Below are 24531 nucleotides of genomic sequence, written 5' to 3' on the forward strand. Positions count from 1 at the left end.
GTAAAAGTTTCTCATTCACTGCCTGATCCTTTCTGCTCCTCCTGTGTTGCGATGCATGGGTGCTGCCTTGTGCTAAATCCTGTTAGCGCCTCATGGATATGTGCGTTTGCAGATCAGATCAGCAACAACAAACATGACTGATGGATTACAGAACGTGACATGTCTTCCTTTAATTTCCTTGTCCAAAAAGCCATATTTAGTCATTTATGTGAACTTGTACAGTAACTGTGCATAAACATGTTACACAAGACATACTGTAAGTATAACAGGTCAAGTTACAGTTTTGTGTTGACTTGTTAAAATGCAAACTCGCATGATCCTCTAATGTGGTTTATAGTTTTGATGTACAAGTATACATGTGAGTTTCGTCAAATGATCATCAGCTTTTACTGTTATTTTGGCATGTGTGGTACCCTCCTCCATTTAATAGTACTTCCCATCGCTAACATCATGATCAAAACAGAGATTTGATGTATAATAACAGCTGAACATAGATTGACTCCTGTCTTTGTTTGATTCTGTTGGTGTCTGAAGCTGAGAAGTTTCCTTCGCACTAAGAACACAATGCGATTTTTGGTAGGAAAAACCTCCTTTTAGATGTAGGCATTTTTTGTAGTATTGTAGGTTGTTTACAACATTCACAGTTGGTAGAGTTGGCAGGCTCTATTCATTAGGATTCATCGGTTAGTTAATGTGAAGTGCAGATGTTAATAAAGCTGTTACCAGTTTTAAATGTCAATGCTTTTATCACAGACCAGCCAAATTGGCCTGTGTGTGTTTTTAATACTAGACATTCTCTTTTCTTTTTTTCTTTTCCTCCGTCTTTTTCTTTCCAGGCTAAAGTGAGAGAACTGGAGGAAAAATGCCGGACGCAGAGTGAGCAGTTTAACCTGCTGTCAAAAGAGTTGGAGAAGTTCAGGTTGCAGGCTGGGAAGTTAGACATCCTGAGCAGCAGTCAGCTGACAGGGGGCGACTCGCCCGGCTCACCCACCAAACCCCTCACCCTCTCCCAGCTCCTCAACGGCCTCACTGCCCCCTCCGGGAAAGGTACAGTATGCATATTGAAGAAGGCCATGTGTTGACACTTCCTTAAATATTTAACAGAGTTACATTGCAACATGGTATGGTTTCTTTTCATTATGTGGTGGTGAAAATCCATATTTGACATTTTACCATTTTATTCATTCAAATTAATTGACTAGATCTTAGATATATAATATGCAAGAACCTCAAAATATTTGGAAACTTTTGAGAATCTTTGTCATTGCATTAGAAATTCAAATAATGTTTTCAGAGCTAACTTCACTTTTCTGAATAATTTTTACTGTATGACAGTGCCTAAATACTTTTTGGCTTAATTGTAAACAATATATTTGTATGCAGTATTTCAAAAAAGCGAAATATACACATATATATGCAGGGCTTGACATTTTTTGCTCACCAGCCTCTGTGGTTAGTGGTTTTCCAAATTTACTAGCCACTCAGCATTTTCACTGGCCACAATTTTATTGGTGGGAAATTGTTTTATATGACTAAAGTTACTGCATACTAAAATGTATTTATTTATTTATTTTTAAAGATTTATTTTTTGGCGTTTTTTGTCTTTTATTTAGATAGGACAGTAGGTCGACAGGAAGCGAAGTGGGTGAGAGAGAGAGGGGTGGGGATGGCCTCGTGGGCAGCGCGCTGACACTAAAATTGATTTAAATTGGTATTTAAATAGCATTTTTTCCCCTAACTGTATTAAATGCATGAGTCATCTTTCATATCGAATTCTTAAATTTTTTTTATAATTCACCCACTTAATATAATAAGACACTATAGGGCTATTAGCAATCAAATGAAATCAGTATTAACAAAACTGATCTTTCCACTGCAGAAGAAAGTGGCAGCTGAAGTGGTATTTAGATGCAATTACACAGACAGTTTAATGAAGCTGAAATGTAGCATGAATGCCTTTACACTGCAAAATTATAATATAACATAATATTATGAACTTGTTGTTTTAAATCAGTTTTTTTTTAAATATACAAATTTGAAATGTTGGAAAAAATGTAAAGATTAGCTATTTTTAAATATGAAAGTAAACCGCCAGTAGGTGGCAGCAAGTCACTGTTTTAATGAGTGAATCATTGAGCCAATCATTCAAACGATTGGTACAGACGGCTGATTCATTCAAGAATGAAGGTGTGTGTCTTTATGAATAGGCCACTGAATCATTGACTCAAATAATTAATTCAAAAACGTGAATAATTCAGTTACAAAACACCGCAGTGTGTTGCTCAGAGATACGTGACTGTTCTGCTATGATCTTTGTTTGGAACTATTTTTGTTAACCAAATCGAGCAAAAACAGTCAACATTGACAATATTTTACGAAAATGTATATTAACCTTTGTATAAAATCAATGTCAAATTTGCAATTGCGGTTTTCTGGTTAAACTTCACTCTCTTGGTCGTGTCATGTTGCTTAACTAAGCTATACTGTATGTTATAAATATAAAAACTAAGTTACATTTTTACCGCAGTATGTTTCTTCTGTGTACAATTGTATTCATTTGTTTTGATTTCTCCACAAGATTGTCTCACACACAGACAGGCTGTGTGAGCCTCAACTGGCGCGTGCGTCCTTGTTACTGTTGATTGTCCATTATCAATTGCCATTTACACCGAATGTAATAAAATCTGAATCATTTTCGCTGAAATTTCGGTGATTGCCTAATAAGTTGTTTCAATGTCCAGTTGGGCAAGTAAATTTCTTTCACTTACCCTTCAAAAAATCCACTTGTCCCACACAAGCATTAATGTCGAGCTCTGTGGCTAGTGGGAGTGACCATATTACCCGCTACTGCTGAAATCCACCCGCATTTGGCGGGTGTTAATGTCAAGCCCTGTATTTATTGCTTTATTTTTTTTATTTTTTTGTCATTTTGTTAATGCAAATACATAGATTACAGTTTAAATTTTTTTAAATAAATTAATAGTTTTTATTTAGCAAGGATGCATTAAATTGATCAGTACAGAACATTGACATTGTTGCAAAAAATTATATTAGAAATAAATGCTGTTTCTTCTGAACTCTCTATTTATGAAAAAAAAAATTTCCACCAAAAATGTATAATAATAAGAAATATTTATTGAGCAGCATTCTTCTGAACTCTCTATTTATGAAAAAAAAAAATTCCACCAAAAATGTATAATAATAAGAAATATTTATTGAGCAGCAAATCAGCATATTAGAATTATTTCTGAAGGATCATGTGACACTGAAGACTGGAGTAATGAAAATTCAGCTGTCGTCACAGGAATAAATAACATTTTACAATATATTAAAATAGAAAACTATTATTTTAAATCGTAATAATATTTCACAATTGCTGTTCTGTATTTTTGATCAAATAAATGCAGCCTTGGTGAGACTTCTTTCAAAAACAAGAAAATCTTACTGACCCCAAACTTTTGAACAGTAGTGTATATTTCCTGACCAAATCTCTTTGTAAGGTATTGATTGATTATAGTTCACTCATATTTGCTCACCTTCAGTTTACCATCCTTCATCCTTTACCCTTCCCATAAGGCAATATGAAACAATGTCTAATGCTGAAAAATCTGAAGACTGATAAGATCAACAGCAGTGATGATGTGCTGAGATGGTGGGAGGAGTATGGGACTGTACACAGTAATGAAGTAATCAGTCACCTTTGTGTGTGTGTGTGTGTGTGTGTAAAGGTAATGAGGATTCGATGAGTAAGATCTCAGAGCTCATTCGGCCTCTGCAGATGACTGAGGGGGAGAAGGTAGAGCTCCTGTCTGTCAAACCCACCTTCCTGTCACGCAGCACACTCTCCAGCCCACGGCGGGCCTTCCTCTCAGAGGTGCGGCCCGTCATCGCCACTGCTGTGAGTATGACAAACAAACCAATAAATCAGACCCCTTTAAAGGGGTCATGAACTGCCCTTTTTTATTATTTCTCTGAGGTCCACTTATAATTTAAGATTTTTACATCAAAAAACATAATTTAGAAGTAATAGACTCTTCATTTTGAATCCATCTTTATCATTTGGTTGCTGCGTAGACCTGTGTTTGCCTCTCTCATTATTTACACTCGAAGGGCGGGGCTAAACAGGCAGTGATGTAGAAGTAGGCGTTGATCTTTTTCTGTGGAGACGGTGTTTAGCCACATGATTATAGAGTGGAACATTCCACAAGCTGTCGTTTTGGCAGATTGGCTTCAATATAAGCTGTTTTTGGACTAACAAGAAAGTTTTGAGTTCTGAAACTTACAGTGTTTTTATAGTAAAATGACCTCTAATATGTCAAGAAATTAGGGGAATTTTGATTTCTCAGTTCATGATGACCCCTTTAATGTTAACCATTTACAGTTTGATTTTAGTCGTGAGGTTTAATCTTTTGAACCAAAAATTAAACATATAAAAAGATCTGAGGTTCTACAGAATAAAATTGTAACAAAGTTCGTAGTCACGGGAAGAAGGAGACGGGAACCGGCGAACATTTAAACAAAACTTTAATCAAATAAACAAACACAAAATGAAAGTAAAGCGGCAGCCCCTCGCGGACGACTGCCCCACACAAAACAAAAAATAAAATCCAGGCCTGGTACTCTCTCGTCCAACACTGTCGTCACTCCTCCCTTTTATCCTTCCGGACATCGTTGGCGGACGGCCCACCGCTCCTCCGCCTCCTGGCGGATGGCGATGGCGATGGCTCCTCCTATTGAGGGCAGCCAGCAGCGAGTCCCCCGTTCCCTGCTCCTCCCCAATCATGGCGGATGGCAGCAGGCTCCCCACTCGTCACAAAAATCGATTATATTTGCATTATCTGAAGGAAATGCCAGGGCTTGCAAGCCAGCACAAGAATGTTAATGTGTTGGACTTTGGTTTTGGTTCTATGTGCATTTAACAAACTTTAATGAATCAATACATACATTTTTGGTTTTAATATTTTTATTGTGTGGAAACCATTTCACAGACTGTGATACATTTCCAGAGTTATTAACAACAGTTTTTAATATTTTTATTTTTATTTATTTTTTTTATCTAAAGGTAATGTATATAAGCAAAAAGGTACTCAAGGCGTGCTGTATTGTGAATAAGTCACAGCTGATGGGGTTGCAGGCACTCCGATTTGTGTCATGCCTAACAACGCCCTTCAGACATGACTTAAGAAAAAATGAAAATATTAAAAACTGTACTAGATTTACAATGTTAATAACTCTGTGAATGTATCATCACAGTCTGTGAAAAGAGTCCATTGAAAAATGTTCACTTAAATTTATTTTTAAATATTTGTTAATTAATTTTTTAACTTAAATGTATTATACATTTTAAAGATTATTTAAAAAATAAAAACAGGATGAGACTAAACTATTAAACTGAAAGGTTTGTAAATAGTCGAATAGAATAGAATAGATTATTTTTCTAACCAATATATTCTAGATTCTAAGAGAGCAAAGTAGATTCTAATAGTGTGTCATGTACCACAGTGATTTGGCCATTATGAGAATAATTACAGTATACATTGACAGGCTGTGTGTGTGAGAGAGTGTGTGGGTGTGAATAGTCCAATCTGTCTGCTCAGACTGTGCTCTGCTGGTGTTATTGGCTTAATCGCCCACATTATCAGATTGCACACTGGACTTTGCTTTCAGTTATTTCAGACTTAATTTTTGCCCAAACATTTATCAAAAATCAAAACTTGAAAAACATTCATTCTTATGTTTTATAACCCACTGATTTGTCATTGACTCTCTTGTTCATACTACACATAAATCCGATTTGGTTTTCAAACCTGATCTTTAGGTCTGAGTGTGCACAGTGTCATTTTGCCGTTTGATTAAACATGATCCACTTCAGGAAGTGTGACCAATATCTAGTGCATCTACATCAGCACAATTTCAAGACACATCCTGAATTATAAAAAGTGGATATTTTGAAATCCGATCTGACCAATTAGACTAGAAAATCAGATGTAATCAGTTTTCAAAGCACATATGAATGTGGTTTGGATCAGGTTTGTAAACATTGGATTTCATGTGGTTTGTTTGCTGTTCATACTACAAAAAACTAAACAGATTTGAGTCAGCTATGCCAAAAAATCTGTCTGAACAAAGCATTAAACTCCCTGTTCTGGTGAAGCTTAGCATGCTGCTTCACAACAACAATGCTGTAAGCTAGTAAAGCTGACCATTAACTCATCTATCCGCTTTTCCTCTCTCCTTTAGATGGACAAAGAGCAAGGCTCGTCCCCCAGGTCTAAGTCCAGATACACAGGCAAAGTGCGACTGTGTGTTGCCCGCTACAAGTGAGTGGATCCACTACAGCTGTTGTAACACGTTACAATATGTTACAAATAGGACGTTTGCTGTAATAATAGGTTATAACATGTCATTAGCTATAATGATTTGTTATATCATGCTATTAGCTGTAATGATTAGGTGTAGAATAGCAATAGTCACAGTATCAGGTCTGCCTTTAAGAAATACTCTGGTTTAAGTACAAGTTTAGTATATCAACAACATCTGTGCACACTGTCAATTACCACAGACAAGAATTTCGACTAAGCTACCAAGCACAGCAGATAAACATTTAAAATGTGCTTTCACACTGTTTTGATAGTATAATCATAGCACTTATTATAACATCATACGGTATGTGTTAGCATGAGATGGTTTGATGCAATTGCAAAATGATATCCAGTCTATTAAATTTTTGGTAAAATCATGTAAACTGTGTAAAACAGGTGTGATATCCATTTAAAAATACTAGAAATGGTTGTGATGTAAGCATCTGCAAAGCATTGTTTCCACATAACCAAATACTTCATCCGCCAAGAAAAATAGTCCCACCTGAACAGGACACATACATACTTTTACAGTTTGAATATCAAACTGAAGCATTCCCATAAAATGTTCACCAAAAATATGAGCTTCACATTCTGCCTTTAGACCCTCCAGACATCTTTCCCTATAGGCTTCCAAGATTGTATCCCAAAAATAATGAAAAATTGTTTCAAATGGGATTCAACCAAGTACAGAGCTACAGAGTTTAACTTTTCAGAGAAAACAAAAATCAACCTACAAATGGCCTAGCAATGTCAGCATTTTGTGCTAATACTATTTTGACATTTAAAAAATGTAGACTTCCACTTTAGTTTTTTTTAAAATTTAATCCAGAATATACCTTTTAATGTATGGTTTAATATTAATAATAATGAAGTCCATGAATTGAAGTCAGCATGTCCTCCCTGCAGTTATAACCCTTATGATGGCCCCAATGAGCATCCTGAAGCAGAGCTCCCCCTGGTGGCTGGGAAGTACCTGTATGTTTATGGGACCATGGATGAGGACGGCTTCTATGAGGGTATGTCACATTATAGGACTACATTAGAGCTTCAAAAGTTTGGCATCAGTCAGATTTTTTTTTTATAAAAATTTTTGAAAGTAGTCTCTTATGCTCAACAAGGCCACATTTATTTAATTGAAAATACAGTAAAATCGTAATATTGTGAAATGTTATCAAAGTTTAAAATAACAGTTTTCTATTTGAATATATTTTAAAATGTAATTTATTCCTTTGATGGCAAAGCTGAATTTTCAGCAGCAATTGTTCATGCTCCTATTCATCACTCGGTACCCTTTTCTGTTCTCCAGGTGAGATGTTGGACGGACAGCAGGGTCTCGTTCCCTCCAACTTTGTGGACTTTGTCCAGGATGAGGAGCTCCCGTCGGTTCCTCTCTTGGACCGCATCAAGGAACCGTCCTACCTCAACCACAGCCCTGCCTCCATGCCCAGCAGTGCCGTGAGTACACTCAGCATGCTGCTCTCAGAGAAGCTGGACGCCCTGGGCTCGGGCACCGGGACGGGCACCAGCAGCAGCAGCGGGGTGAGCAGCTTGGGCATGAGCATGGGGCTGGGCATGGACTTTCTGGGACCCTGCAGCAATGGCACAGGCACGCTGGACATGAACATCGACGAGATCGGAGAAGACATCGTGCCTTACCCCCGCCGCATTACCTTGATCAAGCAGCTGGCCAAGAGCGTTATCATAAGCTGGGACCCTCCGGTGGTGCTGCCCGGGTGGACGCCCACCAGCGGCTACAATGTGCTGGTGGATCAGGAGGTACGCATGAGTGTGCCCTTCGGTGGCCGCACCAAGTCTTTGATCGAGAAGCTGAATCTGGCCTCCTGTACGCACCGCATCTCCATCCAGAGCATGACGGAGCGGGGGCTCTCCGATCCGCTGCGCTGCACACTGCTGGTAGGGAAAGATGTGGTGGTGGCGCCCTATTACCTTCGTGTGGAGAACATCACGCAAGTATCGGCTGAGCTCACCTGGATGCCAAGCAACAGCAACTACAGCCACATGATCTTCCTGAATGACGTGGAGTATGATGTTGTGAAGCCTGGAGGGTACAAATACCACTTCTACAACCTGAAGCCCATGACGGTGTATAAGATACGGGTGGTGGCCCGGCCCCATCAGATGCCCTGGCAGCTTCCCCTTGAGCAGAGGGAGAAGAAGGCGGTCTCAGTGGAGTTCTGCACACAGCCAGCCGGTGGGTCAACACTGAACGCACACTCATCGCAATTTCTTATTATAGTGATTTGAGATCTGGTTATCTGTAGGGCTGTCAGTCAATTCAAAAATGCGTTCTTACAAAAACAAGTTGGTACTTCAAGACTGAATTGCTCCAGTGGTAGGAATATTTCTTATTACAGAATTTACAAATCAGGGGTCATGATTAATACTAATCATTAATTATCAAATAAATATATATATATATATAGATAGATAGATAGATAGATAGATGATAATTAAAAAATATATATATAAACTATGAATATAATTAAATATAATAATCATTTATTAAGACATTTATTTAATTAAATGCATTAAATTGATCAAAAGTGACAATAATGACTTTTGTAATGCTGTAATGTATGTTTCAAATCGGTGCTGTTCTTTTGAGCATTCATCAGAGAATCCAGAAAAAATCACAGTTTACAGAAAAATATTAAGCAGCACAATTGTTTTCAATATTTATAACAATAATAAGAAGAAATGTTTCTTGATCACCAAGCATATTAGAATTATTTCTGATGGATCATGTGACACTGAAGACTGGAGTAAAGACTGATGAAAATTTGTTGTTGCCATCACATAAATAAATTAGATTTTAAAATATAAAATCTTTTTATATTTTATAAAAATATAAATATTTTTATATATTTATATATAAAAATGGGGGGGGGTTTTAAAAACTGTGCAAAACTTGTCACCACCATGCCAGGATGTTGTGTGTAGTTGGTAGGCCGTTGCTATATGGTTGCAAAAATGTTCTGCTTCTAAATGGTTGTTAGCACAATGCAGTGTGGTTGCTAGGGTGTTCTGAATAGTTTTTGCTAGGAGTTTTCTGGTTGCTGTGTAATTAATCCATGGGCTAGTTTTCTGCAGATTTTAAATATTTTTTAGCCCCATAATTATTTCCAAGCCAAAAAATGTCAGTGATGCCATGTTTTTAGGGCATGATATCTCAAGAATTATAATTGCTGGTACCTCAAAATGAGTAAAATGTTGTACCATACCCAACTAAAATATTAATCTCACATTTTGATCATGACAAGGACTAAAACTGACAGAAAGCCTAATAAGGCTTATGCTTTAAGATTAAAACACATGTATTGGTATTCTTTTATGGATGTAATTAAGCCCCCAATACCACCCACGTCAAGAAATGTTTCACTTTTTTAACTTTTAAGGGCCAATTATGAATATATCTCTACCCAGAGGAGAATCTGGAAAATTTAGACTTCAAGGGAACAAGTCTGTCTTTGTATCTACCAACTCCTAAGAGACCAGCAGTCATAATCCTTGTCCAATTATAATTCTCATCCAAATATTTTGAAGACGATGCTTCCTCAGAGAAAACGTCCTTGCTACTGTATATCATACAAGTTGTCAGTTTTTTGTGGGAGTTCCTAGTGCCAGATAACAGTTAACATTAAGCATGTAACCTTGATGTTTGCTATGCAGTTCCTATTCATCAATTTGCCCTGCTAAAGGAGGAGACTGGAAGTTTAGTGCTCCATAATGAGCTTCCTACCCTAGAGAGACTGTAGACAAGCACAAGCTGCCTTCATTAAAAGAAGCCTATGGCACGTTAGCGTATAAACGAAGAGCTGTCGGCTCTGGTTTTCACATAACACCTATTACACAGACATCTACCTGAGATGTTGATCAACCGAGTTGCGTTTTGCTTTTCTTCATCTCTAAACGCTGTTCCCAGCGGACCCTGAAGATGCCTTGCTTTGGAGTACAGACGAATGAGAGCTGAGGAAATGAATGAATGCATGATGAATGGAAATGGGACGAGCGTTTGCCGCAGTAGGGAAGTGGAGCGACTGAAGATGAAAAGTGGAAGAATCAGAGAGGATGTGAGAAAAGGGAAGGGCGGAGGGGGATGCCCGGTATTCTGCTTCTGAGAGAGTCCTCGCTTGCTCGTTTTTTACTGTCTCCCACATTATTTCACACCGGCACACACACTCATAGGCGTATACGCTCTCATTGCAATGCCAAGAAGCAGAGCAGACGTGCGTATGAGGGTGCTTTCAGTGCCAGCTCATTCTTCCCTCCCATCCATAGTGTGACAGCCATTGTCCAGGGAGGAAATGAAAGGCCGTCAGCATTAGTGCGGCTGTCTCCTGCCGTGCCGTGGCTCTCAGCAGAGCCTGTGATCATTAACAGTTGCAGTTTTTATTGCTATAGGGTTATAGGGTATATAGGGTTAATGCTAATTGAATCTAATGTTCTGTTTGGTGTGTGGAGAGACCCAAAGATGCTTTTAATATCTCAAAAATCACACTTCATTAGTTTGATACTTAATGAAGTATTCATACTTCAAAAGTTTATACATGTCTGTCACTTTTGATCAATTTAATGCATCCTTGATGAATAAAAATATTAATTAACTACTAATAACAATAGTACTGACCCCAAACCTTTGAATGGTACTGTATCTTCATTAAATAAGCATGACAGCAATACATAAGATGCTTTCCATCATTCTTATGGTGAATACCAAAGCAGTCTTCAGCTGCATGTTTAAAGGGGTCCTATTATGCTTTTCACTATTTCAACTTTAGTTAGTCTGTAATGTTGCTGTTTGAGCATAATCGTGAAATCGACTTAAAAAAAAAACGACTTTATTTACTTTACTAGCGCACATTGCTAGCCTTGATGTGAACAATTAATCTGTGCAAGTTAATCTGCTGAAAAAAATGTTTGTCTTGGGAATCTTTAATCAAAATCTAAACATTAACTTCCGCTCTGGAATGGCATTCCTTCTCTGATGATGTCAATTCAAACGAGTCCAATATGTTTTGTGGTCTGCGTCGATTCATGCATATGATCCGCTCCGTGCTATCGTGTCTCTGGACCGGAGCAGACTGTGAGCGCTGTGGTGGTTCGCATGACTTCTTTTGCCCCAATGTAAAGCATATTTACACTGTCTGAATTGTTCCCTATCCCCTATATAATGCACTATGTGCCATTTTCCGTACAGAAAATACAAATTCTGTAAACAAGTGACCGATTTCAGCCGATTCAGCGTCTATTTATAGACCAGGGGACGGGACGCTTCGGATTCTAAAGAGCATTTGATTGGACAGAAAGTTTGATGAGAAGCTGAAGTGCAGGGTGATGTCATCAAAATCGCTGATCCATATTGGCGGAAGTGAGAGACTGTAAGTTTTGAATGCTTATATCTTGTAAACATGAATTTTGTCATTGTTTTGGAGCACACTAGCTTATAGATAACCTTAAGGCTAACATATTCATACTAAAAGCCAAAAAACTTCAATTTTGATTTCATGGGTACTTTAAGTATTTACATAGTGGTTGGTGTGCAAAAGCACCACATTTACCTTGTAAAGTTAATACATTTTAACAAGTATGTTTAAAAAACATACAGTACCAAAGTAGTCAGCAGTCATGAGCAAATTAATCTTGTGAGACAGTTCTTTTTAGCGAATTAAAAACATACAGTACAGAGTAACTGGAGTAGCCAAATTCATAAGCAAATTATTCGTAGGAGCCAGTTGTTTTTAGTGAATCAAAAACATACCACACAACCAAAGGAGCCGGACTCGCAAGAAAATTATTCTTATGAGTCATTTCATTTTTGCGAATCAAAACATACAGTACAGTGCGACCAGAGTAGCCAGATTCCCCAGTAAATGACTCTGAGTCATTCTTTTTGTTGAATCAGATCCATACAGCGCAATCAGAATAGTATGATTTACCTTATGAAGTTAATACATTTTATAATTGTGTCATTTAATTTTATAAATTGTCATTTTACAACATGCTACCTTTAATGAAACTTAAAGTAATATGTGAAAAACAATTCAACCCAGTTTAGCTGGAAAGCGATATATCAGATGCAACATCCGTGGCTTTGTGCACCCAACCTGCTTTTTTTTTTTTAAAGGATGAAAAAAAAATGGAAGTCATGCATGTGTTAACAGGAATGTTTTTTTCTCCCACAATGCCTTTGGCTGATCTATTTTTTTTTTCAATTGATACTTTTAATTGATAGGGAAGGCCACTTCTGATGGAACGGTCCTGCTCGCAGATTATCGAATTTCCAGCACAGTGGAGTGCATGCCTCAGGACATCTTGACATCTTGAGATAAATGAACCCTCGGTCTAGTCTAGCTCACATTGTGTTCCCCTCCTACAGACTGTGTTATACGTACAGGGCAATGTAAGCCCATCAGCGGGCCTCCCTGCGGACTAATGGCGCTTTTCCACTGCATGGTACGACTCGGCTCGGTACGGCTCAGTACGGCACGGCACGGCTCGGTTTGGCTCGGTTCGCGTTTCCACTGCAGTTTAGTACCGCTTTAGAGTGGGCGGGATTATTCACATGTCGTTATAGTTGCACCGCCTCTACTGCCGCGCCTCCTGAAAAACTTTTTCACTCCGCGTCGCCCCATCAAGCTCTCGTTGGATCCGCTCCTCTGCTATCAACGAGAGGAACGTCTGTACTTCCTCAACAGGGGGAACAGACACTTTTTGGTTGTTAAAAAAAAGGTGCGCTCGTTCAAAACAGTTGCGTTCGATCCTTTGCTGGCTGTGCCGATTTAAATCTAGCGGTTCTTTTGTGTTTGTGTCGCAAGTTCAGTGGCGCAGGTAGTGACGATTCTCTCCGGCCAATACGTGATCAGCAGAGTTTACACGTCACGTTTTGGTAACGGTACGGTTCGCTTGGAACCCCAACCGAGGTGGTACTAAAAAAAGTACCAGGTACCAGGTACTGTACCCAGTGGAAAACCCCCCAAAAGTGAACCGTACCGAGCCGTACCATGCAGTGGAAAAGCGCCATAACAATGCAGGCTTTTATTACGTGACACCCATCTGCAGGCGTTTACCCGTGCAGCGCCGGCCTCAAATGAAGGCCTGATCAGATAAAGACAGCCTTTGAGCTGTTTTCAATTACAGAGCATTGATCCAGTTCATCTGGATCAACTTCACAAATTACATGATCCACTTTTAGCTCCACTGTCTTTCCACAGGCACTCAGTCATGCCCCAGACGTCTCTGGACAGATCAGCACCCCGAGCAGCCCTTGGGCTCTGATCAGTGAGGGGTGGCCATTGATTAAGTGCTCCCCCGATGATCTGTCATGTGGTGGGCAGAGAAGTGATCAGTGTGGATTAGTGTGATCCATCAAAGAGTTCAAACCTGTGACAGGACTACCTGCTTTCTGACATCAGGATGGCTTGTCTTAATTGATTGTTGGACTGAGCGCTTGTCACTCGGAAACAGTATACATTATGTATTAATTAGTGTTTTAGTATACAAGACATGTGATGGCATCTCTCAAACACAATTAAATGCTGTTTAAAAGTTATTAAAATATTTTTTTATAAATAATAGCTTTGTGTGTGAGAAAAAATACTGAAATTTGATTACTTATCAAAAATTTTCAGCCCTAGATCTTTTTCACAAAAAATGGTGAGAAATGTCTTTCTATTGAGCTGTCAAGTCGCCTTTTTATGTAGTTCTTGGTACAATACAGATTGTTTCAAACAACTTTACAGTGATAAACATGATGATTCAATTATGCAAATTCAATTCTGTTGTATTCAGTTGAAATCAGTTCACTGTTGATTCAGTTTGGTTTCAATAGCTGTCCATCAGTTATGGAATGAGTTTAATCCATCTCTAAAGTTGCCCTGGATAAAAGTGTGATGTCATCAATCACCTCAGTTCAGTTCTCATCCAATAGAGTCTGTGCAGTCAAGTCAATAATATTGCCAAATATTAAGTGTCCCCAACTAAACAAGCCAAAAGGGAGACGGTGGCAAAGAACCCAAACTCCATCAGTGACAGAAATGGTGTAAAAACCTTGGGAGAAACCAGGCTTAGTTGGAGGGCCAGTTCTCCTCTGGTCAGATGAACCAACATGGTGTACCACAAGATTGTGGAATGATATTTTTTGTCAAGAATATCAATACAGCTCCTTCTCCTTGAAGATCGGGATACATTACGCCCAAGTTTGGTGAAGAGAGTCGAAGCTGGCCATAGGGTCTGTGCACAAGACATCTGGTTCTCTGTGCACAAGACGTCTGGTTCTCATGGTCTTCGTTGCATGCATAAACAAGATACAAATTATTTTTATGAACCAGTACTGTTTAGCAAATCAAAGACTTACTGTATATTGCAACCAGAGTACCTGAAACAAATGACTCTTATGATCCAATACATTTTAGTGAATCAAAAACTTAGAGTAGCCAGATTCATGAGCAAATGACTCTTATGAGCAGTTTTTTTAGCGAATCAAAAACATGCAGCATGACCCAACTATTCAGGTTCACAAGCAAATGACTCTGATGAGCTGATTCTTTTTAGTGAATCAAAAACAAGCAGTGTGATATGTACAGTTTATACCGATTCCCAAAATGAATGACTTATGAGTCATTTTGTTTTGACAAGTTACTGATCTGAATAAGTCTGAAACACTGCTCTGTGTAATTTATAGCATTAGCAAAGAGAAAATGTCTTTCTGTATGGCAGAATATGTAAACAAAATGGACATTGTAACTGAAATCTATGCAAATGAATTGGAATTAAATCCAAATTAGAATCAGATCGAAACAAATTTAGAGTGAATCAGAATTCATTCAAAATTTGTATCAATACCCAGGCCTAACAAACGCCATCTGGTAACTGGTTACAACACATTTAAATGTTTTGAATTAAAACAAAGGGAGAGATGAGGTGAATGATGCCTGCTCAGTACTATTATGCTAAACAGCTGAAATGAGAACAGAGCATTGTGTGTTTTAGGTTCTGAGATGGTGCGGTCCATTGCTGGCAGCCACATAGAACACTCAGTATGATTAAGACGAATCAGCCCACATAAATTCAGAGTGCTGACATAAGCAAATACACTGTGATAGTCTATGCCCAGCTGGCGTCCCTTACGGCTGTAAAGCGCATGCACGCACACCCACACGCACATTTACATGCCCATTGCACATACATCATATTTTCATGCACAAGCGTGCACGTGTTTCTGAAAACAGAATGCATGTCACAGCCCTCCTACAAACACAACAGCAGACCTACACGGATTTGCTTGAATCATGATACAGTGTAACAAACTCACAAAGCAACTCTTTTTTTGTTTCAGGTCCTCCTTTACCTCCTCAGGATGTTCAGGTTCAGATGGGACAGACACCAGGAGTCTTGCAGATCCGTTGGAAGCCTCCCCCCCTCACTTCTACCGGCACTTCCAATGGAGCCAATGTAATCGGATACATAGTCTGCACTAAAGGTCAAAAGGTGAAGCGATGTTGCCGATTCTTACTATCATCATGCCGTTTGTGCATAACAGCTACTGATTTGCAATAAGCAGTGGGCCCTGCTAATGAAGCCAACGAAAGGTCTAAGATCAGTTAGGAGGTTAAACATGTTATGCTAGTTCACGTTTTTGTTTTATTCTGCTCACTGGCGCCATCAGGTGATCGCTTGTGTCATTGCATGGCCAATGTTTTCCCTGTGTTGTATAATGCAGGGGTTTATGTAAGTCATTTTTGGATAATCTGACAAAAATATATTTGGAAATAATGTTGACCTCTTTTTGTGAGACCAAAAAACAAACAGTACTGTTATTTATGTATCATATATACAAATGTATTTTATTTCTGAGATGTTTTTCATGTACCAGTAGGTTTAAGATTTTATGATGTCGATCTTAACAATAAGTCTGTCTAGATGGTCCAGGACCAGTGTGAGGAATTTTCGTCACATTGTTTTATATTCATAATCTAATGTTTTTTTGTGCCTGGCAAGCTTAAAAATTTGGTGTTCTATGATGCATTAAGCATCTAGCTGTCTAACATTTGTCAAAAATGTGAGAATTACTTGTTATACTCTTACAAATATCATATGTAATGGTAGCTTAAAATGATAAACAAATCACCATATGCTGCTGTTTTCTAACAAAAGTGTGTTTATGAATTTATTGCTGTCACAGAATTAAACTATAGCTGTGTAATTTCCAGCTGTTATTGCAAATAAAATACTGTTCATTATTGCATGTATGTTCTTGTAAATTATTTGTATTATATATTTATAATTATTTTTAAAGTTAAAAGTATATAATGTATTTATTTCTAACACCTTTAAAATTATCAATGATGTATTTAATATTTTTATTAATTTTTTTATTTTAATTAAACATATTGAATGTATTTATTTTGAACACAAAATGTATTGCTAAAAATAAATTTGATAATTTTTATGATGGGGCTGATGAAAATATTGAATAAAATAAAAATAACAGGTCAAGTACAAATCTGAATAACTGCCTGACTATATCAGCGGAAAACACTAATTTTTTATCCTTGCTAGGGCACATTTGTTTATCCCGTATTTCTTTTGTTTGTTTGTTTTCAGATAGCAGAGATAATGTACCCCACAGCAGATTTCGTTACGGTGGAACTGAACCGTATCCAGTGTCTGGAAGCGCGGGAGGTCGTCGTGAGGACAATATCAGCACAAGGAGAGTCGCAGGACTCTCCCGTGGCCGCCATTCCGCACAACCTCCTGGTGCCTCACCCCCACGGACACCCCCCTCACCCGCCTCCCTACCCACAAGCCTACCCCCCAACCCATCCACAACCGCATGTCCAGCCCCACTCCGTCCCGCCATCCCACCCTCATCCACCACCCTCGCACCCCCACGTCCACCCCTCGCCCTCCCCGTACCCCATGTCTAAACCCAAACGCCTACCAAGTGCCAGAGACCCCCATGCCAAAGATCCAGAGATGGGCAGGCGAATGGGACAGCCCTGGGAGCCGCATCCCCGGGCTCCGTCACCCCTACCGCACCCGGGACACACGCTGGAGCCCCCTCACGTAGAGAGCCGACGCTCACCCTCCCCTCAGAGGATCTTGCCTCAACCTCAGGGAGTGCCCATTCCCAACACAGTGGCTCGTGCTATGGCCCGCCAGGTGGCGCAGAGGAGCGCTCCGAACAGCAGAGTGAGTCCACTGGTTTGTTGGGTTAAATGAGGAAGATGATGATCAAGATGGTTGCTGCAATGCTTTTAAGCAGCATGACAGAATATCCATGCGCATGCACTGTTTCAGGTGGAGAGGAGGAACATCTTTAGTGATAGAGGTAACGCTCTGCATTCATTAAACTCAGACGAGGAGGAGGACGGGTACGATTCGCCTCACGCCAGGCGAAGAGGAGCTTCTGTGGATGAGTTTCTCAGAGGTTCTGAGCTGGGCAGACACGTGAGTCTAAAAAACAGCAATCTTTTTGTACTGCACAAGAAAACTTTTTAAGGGAGTTTTGGATCAGCTGACAGAACACACGTTGTGTAACTTTTCCAACACAAGTAATGGACATTTCTGTTTATTTATGCTTTACAAAATACAGAATGTGCATTCCAAGCATGACATTATATTATATTGAATTACATTATACTCATATTATTATGTTGGTATTATATAGAATTAGTTAATTAACACTGGTGAAATGCCAGGCCAATATCTGTATGTCCTAAAATGTTGAAAAAAATATATACCTGATGGGGTGTACTAATTTTTTAATGTACTTATATATGTCAAATTGTTGGTTCTAACTATGCTTTGTAACTTAACATAAAGTAATGAAAAATGCAAACATTTTTCCTAACACAAAGAAATATTGCTACAAATGACAAAGAAATCACAAGATGACAAAAGAATGGCGAAAGAAATCACAAAGAAATATTGCTATGTTTGTGTGTGTGTGTGTAGGTCTGTGCGTGTGTATTTATATGTATTTACTAATCTGGCAAATAAAAATATTGGCAGGGCAAGTATAAAATATGAGCTAAAATGTGACATTCATTAATTTTTACATGTGGGCCAAATAAGCCTCCAAATATGGGCCTAAATTATTCTTGGGGCCTCCTTATGATTATTTCTTTATTTTATTTATTTCTTTATTTTATTAAAATTTTTTACTTTTATCATCCAGTGTTTTTTGTGCTGTTTTTTAATAATAAAATAGCAAGAATATGCGAATTAATATATATAAATTCAAAATCCAAGGAAAACAAGCAACGCATCCAAACTATACAAATAACAAAACAAAGACATATTTGCAAAAACCAATTAAGAGCGAAGTACTGATGAGCCAAATTAGGAAACAGAAACATTAGAAAACATTAGAGTGTAACTAAGTAAAATTTCAGTTGAGTTTTGAAGATTTCTTCCTGGAGTGTTAAATCATGAAGATTTCCATGTCTGTACCTCCAGCATCATCACTATAGCCACAGTGAGGAGTACTACACCGAGAGCAGTCGGGGCTCCGATCTGTCTGACATCATGGAGGAGGATGAGGAGGAGCTGTACTCGGAGATGCAGCTGGAAGAAGGGCGCCGCCGCAGCATCAACTCACACAACACATTAAAGGTATGGAACAGACACCCTTCCGGCCGCCGTCTGTCTTGGGCGTGGGCCACAGGGCCGCAGGCTAGAGGCTGGGATAGACGAAGGGGGGTGGAGTATGCCGTGTTCTCTAGGGCTCCTCCCAAGGGGTGGTACTAGATGATTGGCACTTCAACCTTATGGAATAGGCTTGAAAGGCCAACTGCAGTTCAGTTAAGGTGATCTTTAGAGGTAAGAGTATTTTTTGTTATAAAGTAACTCAGTGGATTTGTCCTGAATGTGACTAGCGCTGGGTTTTTTGTGTTTTTGTGATGGTGAATTTAAAATAGGGGGTGTTAGACCTCTGATGTTGTACATAAAGCTTGAGCAGCAGGATCTTAACAGGTCACCCCATCCTCAGTCTCTCCTGGGTCCTAAAAGCGGGGTTGCTTTGCACTACCGAACTTCGACGTCATCCAGTCATTTAGCCAGCTTTGTATAAGCCTGTCCAGTCATACAAAGCTCGATACATCTGAATGGCTTAACCTGAGGCTGCACACGCAATGCATGAGAAAACGGTCTGAACATGCTTTATGCTCTCCAGATGTTGCAAACTCTGTTGTACATGCATCTGTATCTGGTAGAAATCGATCTGGATTACTCTATATAGTAGAAGTGGCTCTTGTTACTTGGAATTGACAGGATTATTTAGCAGATTCTTAGATTTATTGCATATGACAATCACATATGTGCAGATATATACAGTGTGTATTTGTTTGCTATGCCTGAAGTGTTTACCTCATGGAATATAACGCCATGGTTTTATGTGTTTGTGATTATTATTAAATAAAGACAGTTTTTTTGTGTGTGCTCTGTGTATAAGTATTACATGAATTGAATCAGTTTAAAGTGTCAAATTAGCTCCTACTTGATCTGGTGAAAATGCACATATCATTCCAAGGGCATTTTGGGAATCTCATTTAAGTAAAGTCTGCTTAAATGAAACACTTCACTTTTGATTATGTTTGTCTCATGGTTACACTTCTGTTAAGTTTTACTTTTCTCAGTGTAATTTTACAATTTTGTGAATATCTGTCTTTTCATGAAAAATGTTTATTGTTACGATTTCTTTTAAAATATATTTATGAATAAGTATTATACAGAAAGGGTTACAAAAATACATGATGTATTGAATATATGAAGCAATAAATGGTATATTATATTTCAGTTTTTGTCATTTTTGTTTTGAGTTATCTTTTTGGAGACCTGAGCAGCCATTGGGATTGTGGTATGAAAACTAACACCTTATATAGTCTACAATATATTCTACTGTTTTTGGATATGATTTGCCTCCAACTGCAGACATCTGTGCTACAGTTTAGTATGATACAGAAAACTATATTTGCAGTAGTGTCGAACTTAAATACTAAAAAACAATAATTTTTAAGAAATATGCTGTTGTAGCTATCTCCTCTTAATCTAAAAATATCTGCTACTTGTATCAGGATGTAGAAATGTAAAACCAACAATAACGATTTTCATACATAATTTGAAATAATTAGAAAAGATTTGTCTTTTTATTAATATTTTTAAATTTCCATTCCAGGTTATTGGTCTACTTTTGAACACAATTCACTTGTTGCTTGGCAGATGAATCTCCATTTTGTTTTGTTTTTTATTTATGTTTATTTTTTTCATGTATAGTCCTTCGATTCTTTAGTCTTGATCCTTTGATTGCCTGTTAATAATTTCTTAATGTTCTGTGTTCTGAATTCTCATCTGTAGCTTTTTGTTATTGTTGTTGTTGTTGGACTGTGCTTTGTTAGTGGATTGTCTCAATGAGCCCTGCATATGTGATACTCTCCAGTTCTCATTTTCTGTACGGTTTGCATTTCCTGACATTTTCCTTCTACAGATTCCCTCCCGTCGCATGTCATGTCCGTCATGGAATGAGACTGCATGCCCTACATTCGACCATGACCTCCGATAACTAATTCTGTCTTTATTTTGTCTTTCTTTTCCCATTTTGTTCTCTATTTGCACACTGTTTTATCTTCTCTGCCTGTTCTAACACCATCAAACAAAACCCGCCAAAAACAATCCCGATTTTAAATAATTGAAAAACGTCCAAATCTAACTGAAACTTTGGCTCCTCCTTCGTCCATTACCCTCTCCGGCTTCTAAAAGGCATATTACAGGAGACAAGACCTAGCTGTGGACCGGGATAGTTGGGACCTGCAGCGGGAGGTGGTACGACAGCGCTCCTTGCGCTCCCACAAGCGGCTCCACAGCATCCCGGAAGTTGCCGAGGAGGAACCGGACACCGGGGTGGAGGTCATGGGCCAGCGTCTGCGTTTCGAGGAGGCCCGTCCATGCACACCTTGCAGGAGCCCACGGCCCTACCACCAGGATTCACGGCAGCCGAACCACCTCTCCCCGAGCAAGAGCGTCCGCAGGCTGCAGAGGCAGCGCTCCTCTCCACGCTACAGCTCCATAGAGGAGCGGCCACCGTGCTGGAGCAGCAGCAGTAGCAGGCAGACCACTAAGAGCCCGGACAGTGGACTAGACTGCGGGAGCGAGGAGGAGGGCTCGCTTGGCTACCGTGGAAGCTACCACTCGTACACGGGGGGCAGCCCGCTGCGGGTGGGTTCTGGCCCCAACATGCGGGTGATCCACAGCGAGGGACCTGTGGAGAGACGTGCTCTGGCTGCCGGCAGGAAAAGGACACTGTCCCGGCAGTGCAGCGTGGAGGAGGACTTCCTGGATGCCATTCCGGAGACAAGGAGCATGCGGGAGTCGTACCACCATTACCACTATCATCCGCACCATCCCCAACGCAGGTTCTGGAGCGAGGGCAGGCTGAGCGAGGTTGGCAGGACCTATCACAGGGACATTAGGGCCTACTCTGTGGCCAGACTCAACAGGGCAATGGATGAACCCCTGGTGTGTGTCTCCTACCCCTCCTCTCACCCTTCCGCCCTCTCCTCATCTATCAACTGCTTTGTGTTCTCATCGACAAGCGATTAAACCATTCTTCTGTTCATGGTGTTCCACCCAGTCTGTCATCGGTTTATTTGGTTTTGTTCTTTTTGTTTTGCTTTTTTGTTTGGTCTATTTTGCTAGATGTTGCTATGTTATTGTTTAATTTCACCTTTTGATATCACTCTTGTTTTGGGGGGATTTTAGCTTGTATGATCTTTCTTGACTTTCTTGATTTGGTTTAGATCTCATGTGACTTTGTTTGATTCCTAGAGTGTAGAGTGAAATTTTTTGGATGTGTAGGTTTGTTTTGATTACCTAAAGGCCATTTCTGAGTGTTTCTTGTTTCTGTTGTAAGAAGAGTCACAAATCAAATGACAATGTTTCCACAGTCCTCCAACTTATACTTTAGAGTCCAACCTTGAAGTTTCTAGCAGGTATTCAACCCTGCTCCTGGAGAACCACTATTTTTCAAAGTTTAGCTCCAACCCTAATCATCTGAACCAGTTAATCTGGGTTCTCAAGATCACTTTAAAACTTACAGGCAGGTGTGGAAATAAACTTTGCAGGATAGTGGGTCTCCAAGAGCAAGGTTGAAAACCTCTGGTTTAGAGCAGTGTTTCCAAACCCTGTTCCTGGAGGCACCCTGTAAGTACACATTTTGGATGTCTCCCTTATCTAACCCATCCAGTTTAGGACTTGGAGGTCTCTACTAGGTCTCTTTTTAAGTCTCTACTAATGAACTGATTAGTAGATTTAGATGTGTTTGATTGGGAAGAGTTCAAAAATGTGTAGTGTTGGGGTGCCTCCTGGAACAGGGTTGGGAAACACTGGTTTTGAGTTGTTTATGGGAAGCTGGAAACACCAAAGGAATGACGAATCTGCACATTTAAAAGTGCAGTATGGAGTGAAGTTATTCAAGCCAATGAACAATGTGTTGCCACTGATTGGAACGGTCAAAGCCTGTTTATTTGGGCTTGAACAGATAACTCGCCTCACTTATCTGGATTGAGTAGCACAGATGCATACTTTTTTGGTGTGTTTTGCTTCCCATCGTTGTTTTCTTCTAATACCTGCTCATACTGTACATCATCAAGGTTTTTGCAATACTGACCTAATAGTACTAAATAGTCAAGGGGGACCAAATTAAAATTTCAAGAATCAGAGATTGGAAAACTGTCCATTATTCTGAAAATTCCAGGGAAATCTCCCAGGATGTCTGAGGTGGTTAAGGTCCTGACTACTATCGTGTACAGATTTGCAGCATGCTATATACCTGTACTGACAGTTTTATATACTCAACACATTACATTAAGTGTAGTCAGACCATAATATAGAATGATATGAATCAGAAAGCTCATATCACAAACTACATTCAAAACTTTCCCATATGAACTGAAGAGGAGCAGAACAAAAACCAAAATGGTCTTTAGCTAAGCATCTGATTTCTGCCAAAACCCTACTCATGTTGTTGTCAGAGTTTGTTTCAATTGTTTATGTTAAATGTTTTGGCGGGTTCATCCTCCTTGTTTTGATTTCACTTGGGACTAGAATCTTGTTCTCTAAAGAAATCACTTTATTTATTTTTTTCATTTTGGGGTTGATGGGAATCTTTTTTTAAAATAGGATATCTATTTTTAAGGCACCACAGGCTTTGATTAACATATAATGTTTGCTTTTGAAGATTTTAGGGAGTTCTCCCTCAACGGGACGCTCGGATCGACTGGACCATTCCGGCCATAGGACGAGTCACGGCTGTCCACCCGCTCAGAGAAGGCCAATGACAGTCCCTTCCATTGGTTAGTGTGGTCACATGATGTTTGGACTCTCCCTCCCTTCCTTTAGCGTCTTTCATAGAGACACCTATTGTATGTTCCTCTGTTTTCCTTAAATGTCATGATGACATTTTCTATGTCACCTGGGAGTCACTTTTGGTTGACCTTTGCCATTCATTCCGTTTCAGATTAACTAATAATTATTTAAATGCTTTATTCTAGTGTACAATTGGTACTCCTGACTAGGGCTGGGTATCGAGTTCGATACTTTTTAGGCACCGACCGAATTGCTAACAGGCCACACATTGTCACTTAGAAAACCATCATCATGTTGAACATTGCTGTTTTACTCCGGAGCAACTCATGTCAGCTGGCTTTCAATACTGTTTTAAGATCAGTACGCCATTTCTGATGATTTAATGCTATAGAATGGCATTTCCGATCCTAAAACACACTTGAGAGCCTTGAAAATGTCATAATCCACAACTCACGGGCTGAGTAGAGGGGCTGTGGCTGTAATGCTCTGATTGGTGTTTCCGTAGAGATCACCGTGGAGAATAACAGTGAGGGGAGTGAGGGGAACCTCTCACCTATCAAGGACAATGTTTACTATACCAATGTAGCCCACCGCAGGAAATGGCCCCCACAGCGAACAGAGCACCGATATGGTATGTGGTGTGAAAAAGAAAATCTAACAAAAATTACCAGAACAAATTTGAACTAATATATCACATTATTACCAACAGTATCTTGTTTAAAGACCCTTATGAAATCAAAGTAAGAGTTTTGTGGCTTTTAGTCCATGTCCGTTAGCTTTGAGTGGC

At 39.3% G+C, this 24531-nt stretch overlaps 1 protein-coding gene across 7 annotated transcripts in view; it reads left to right on the forward strand.

Moving 5' to 3' along the window:
* LOC107726209 (RIMS-binding protein 2) overlaps window positions 1–24531 on the forward strand; it is an 86937-nt gene that overhangs the window by 43726 nt on the left and 18680 nt on the right. For 4 of the 7 annotated variants that reach the window (XR_001638244.1, XR_001638245.1, XM_016535732.1 and 1 more), the window contains 12 exons: window positions 535–576; window positions 837–1047; window positions 3729–3898; window positions 6241–6320; window positions 7269–7378; window positions 7669–8574; window positions 15718–15869; window positions 16986–17573; window positions 17682–17831; window positions 18843–18998; window positions 23617–23731; window positions 24250–24375. Coding sequence is in view for 4 of the 7 variants with exons in the window: in XM_016535732.1 (XP_016391218.1) it covers window positions 535–576; window positions 837–1047; window positions 3729–3898; window positions 6241–6320; window positions 7269–7378; window positions 7669–8574; window positions 15718–15869; window positions 16986–17573; window positions 17682–17831; window positions 18843–18998; window positions 23617–23731; window positions 24250–24375 (2806 nt within the window). In the remaining 3 variants the exon portion in view is untranslated. The remainder of the gene's footprint in view (window positions 1–534; window positions 577–836; window positions 1048–3728; window positions 3899–6240; window positions 6321–7268; window positions 7379–7668; window positions 8575–15717; window positions 15870–16985; window positions 17574–17681; window positions 17832–18842; window positions 18999–23616; window positions 23732–24249; window positions 24376–24531) is intronic. The other 3 variants (XM_016535733.1, XM_016535735.1, XR_001638246.1) reach the window with 2 other exon arrangements.

Source organism: Sinocyclocheilus rhinocerous, unplaced genomic scaffold (assembly GCF_001515625.1).
Source record: "Sinocyclocheilus rhinocerous isolate Xijiao unplaced genomic scaffold, SAMN03320098_v1.1 scaffold2321, whole genome shotgun sequence".
In the NCBI taxonomy this organism is placed as follows: domain Eukaryota; kingdom Metazoa; phylum Chordata; class Actinopteri; order Cypriniformes; family Cyprinidae; genus Sinocyclocheilus; species Sinocyclocheilus rhinocerous.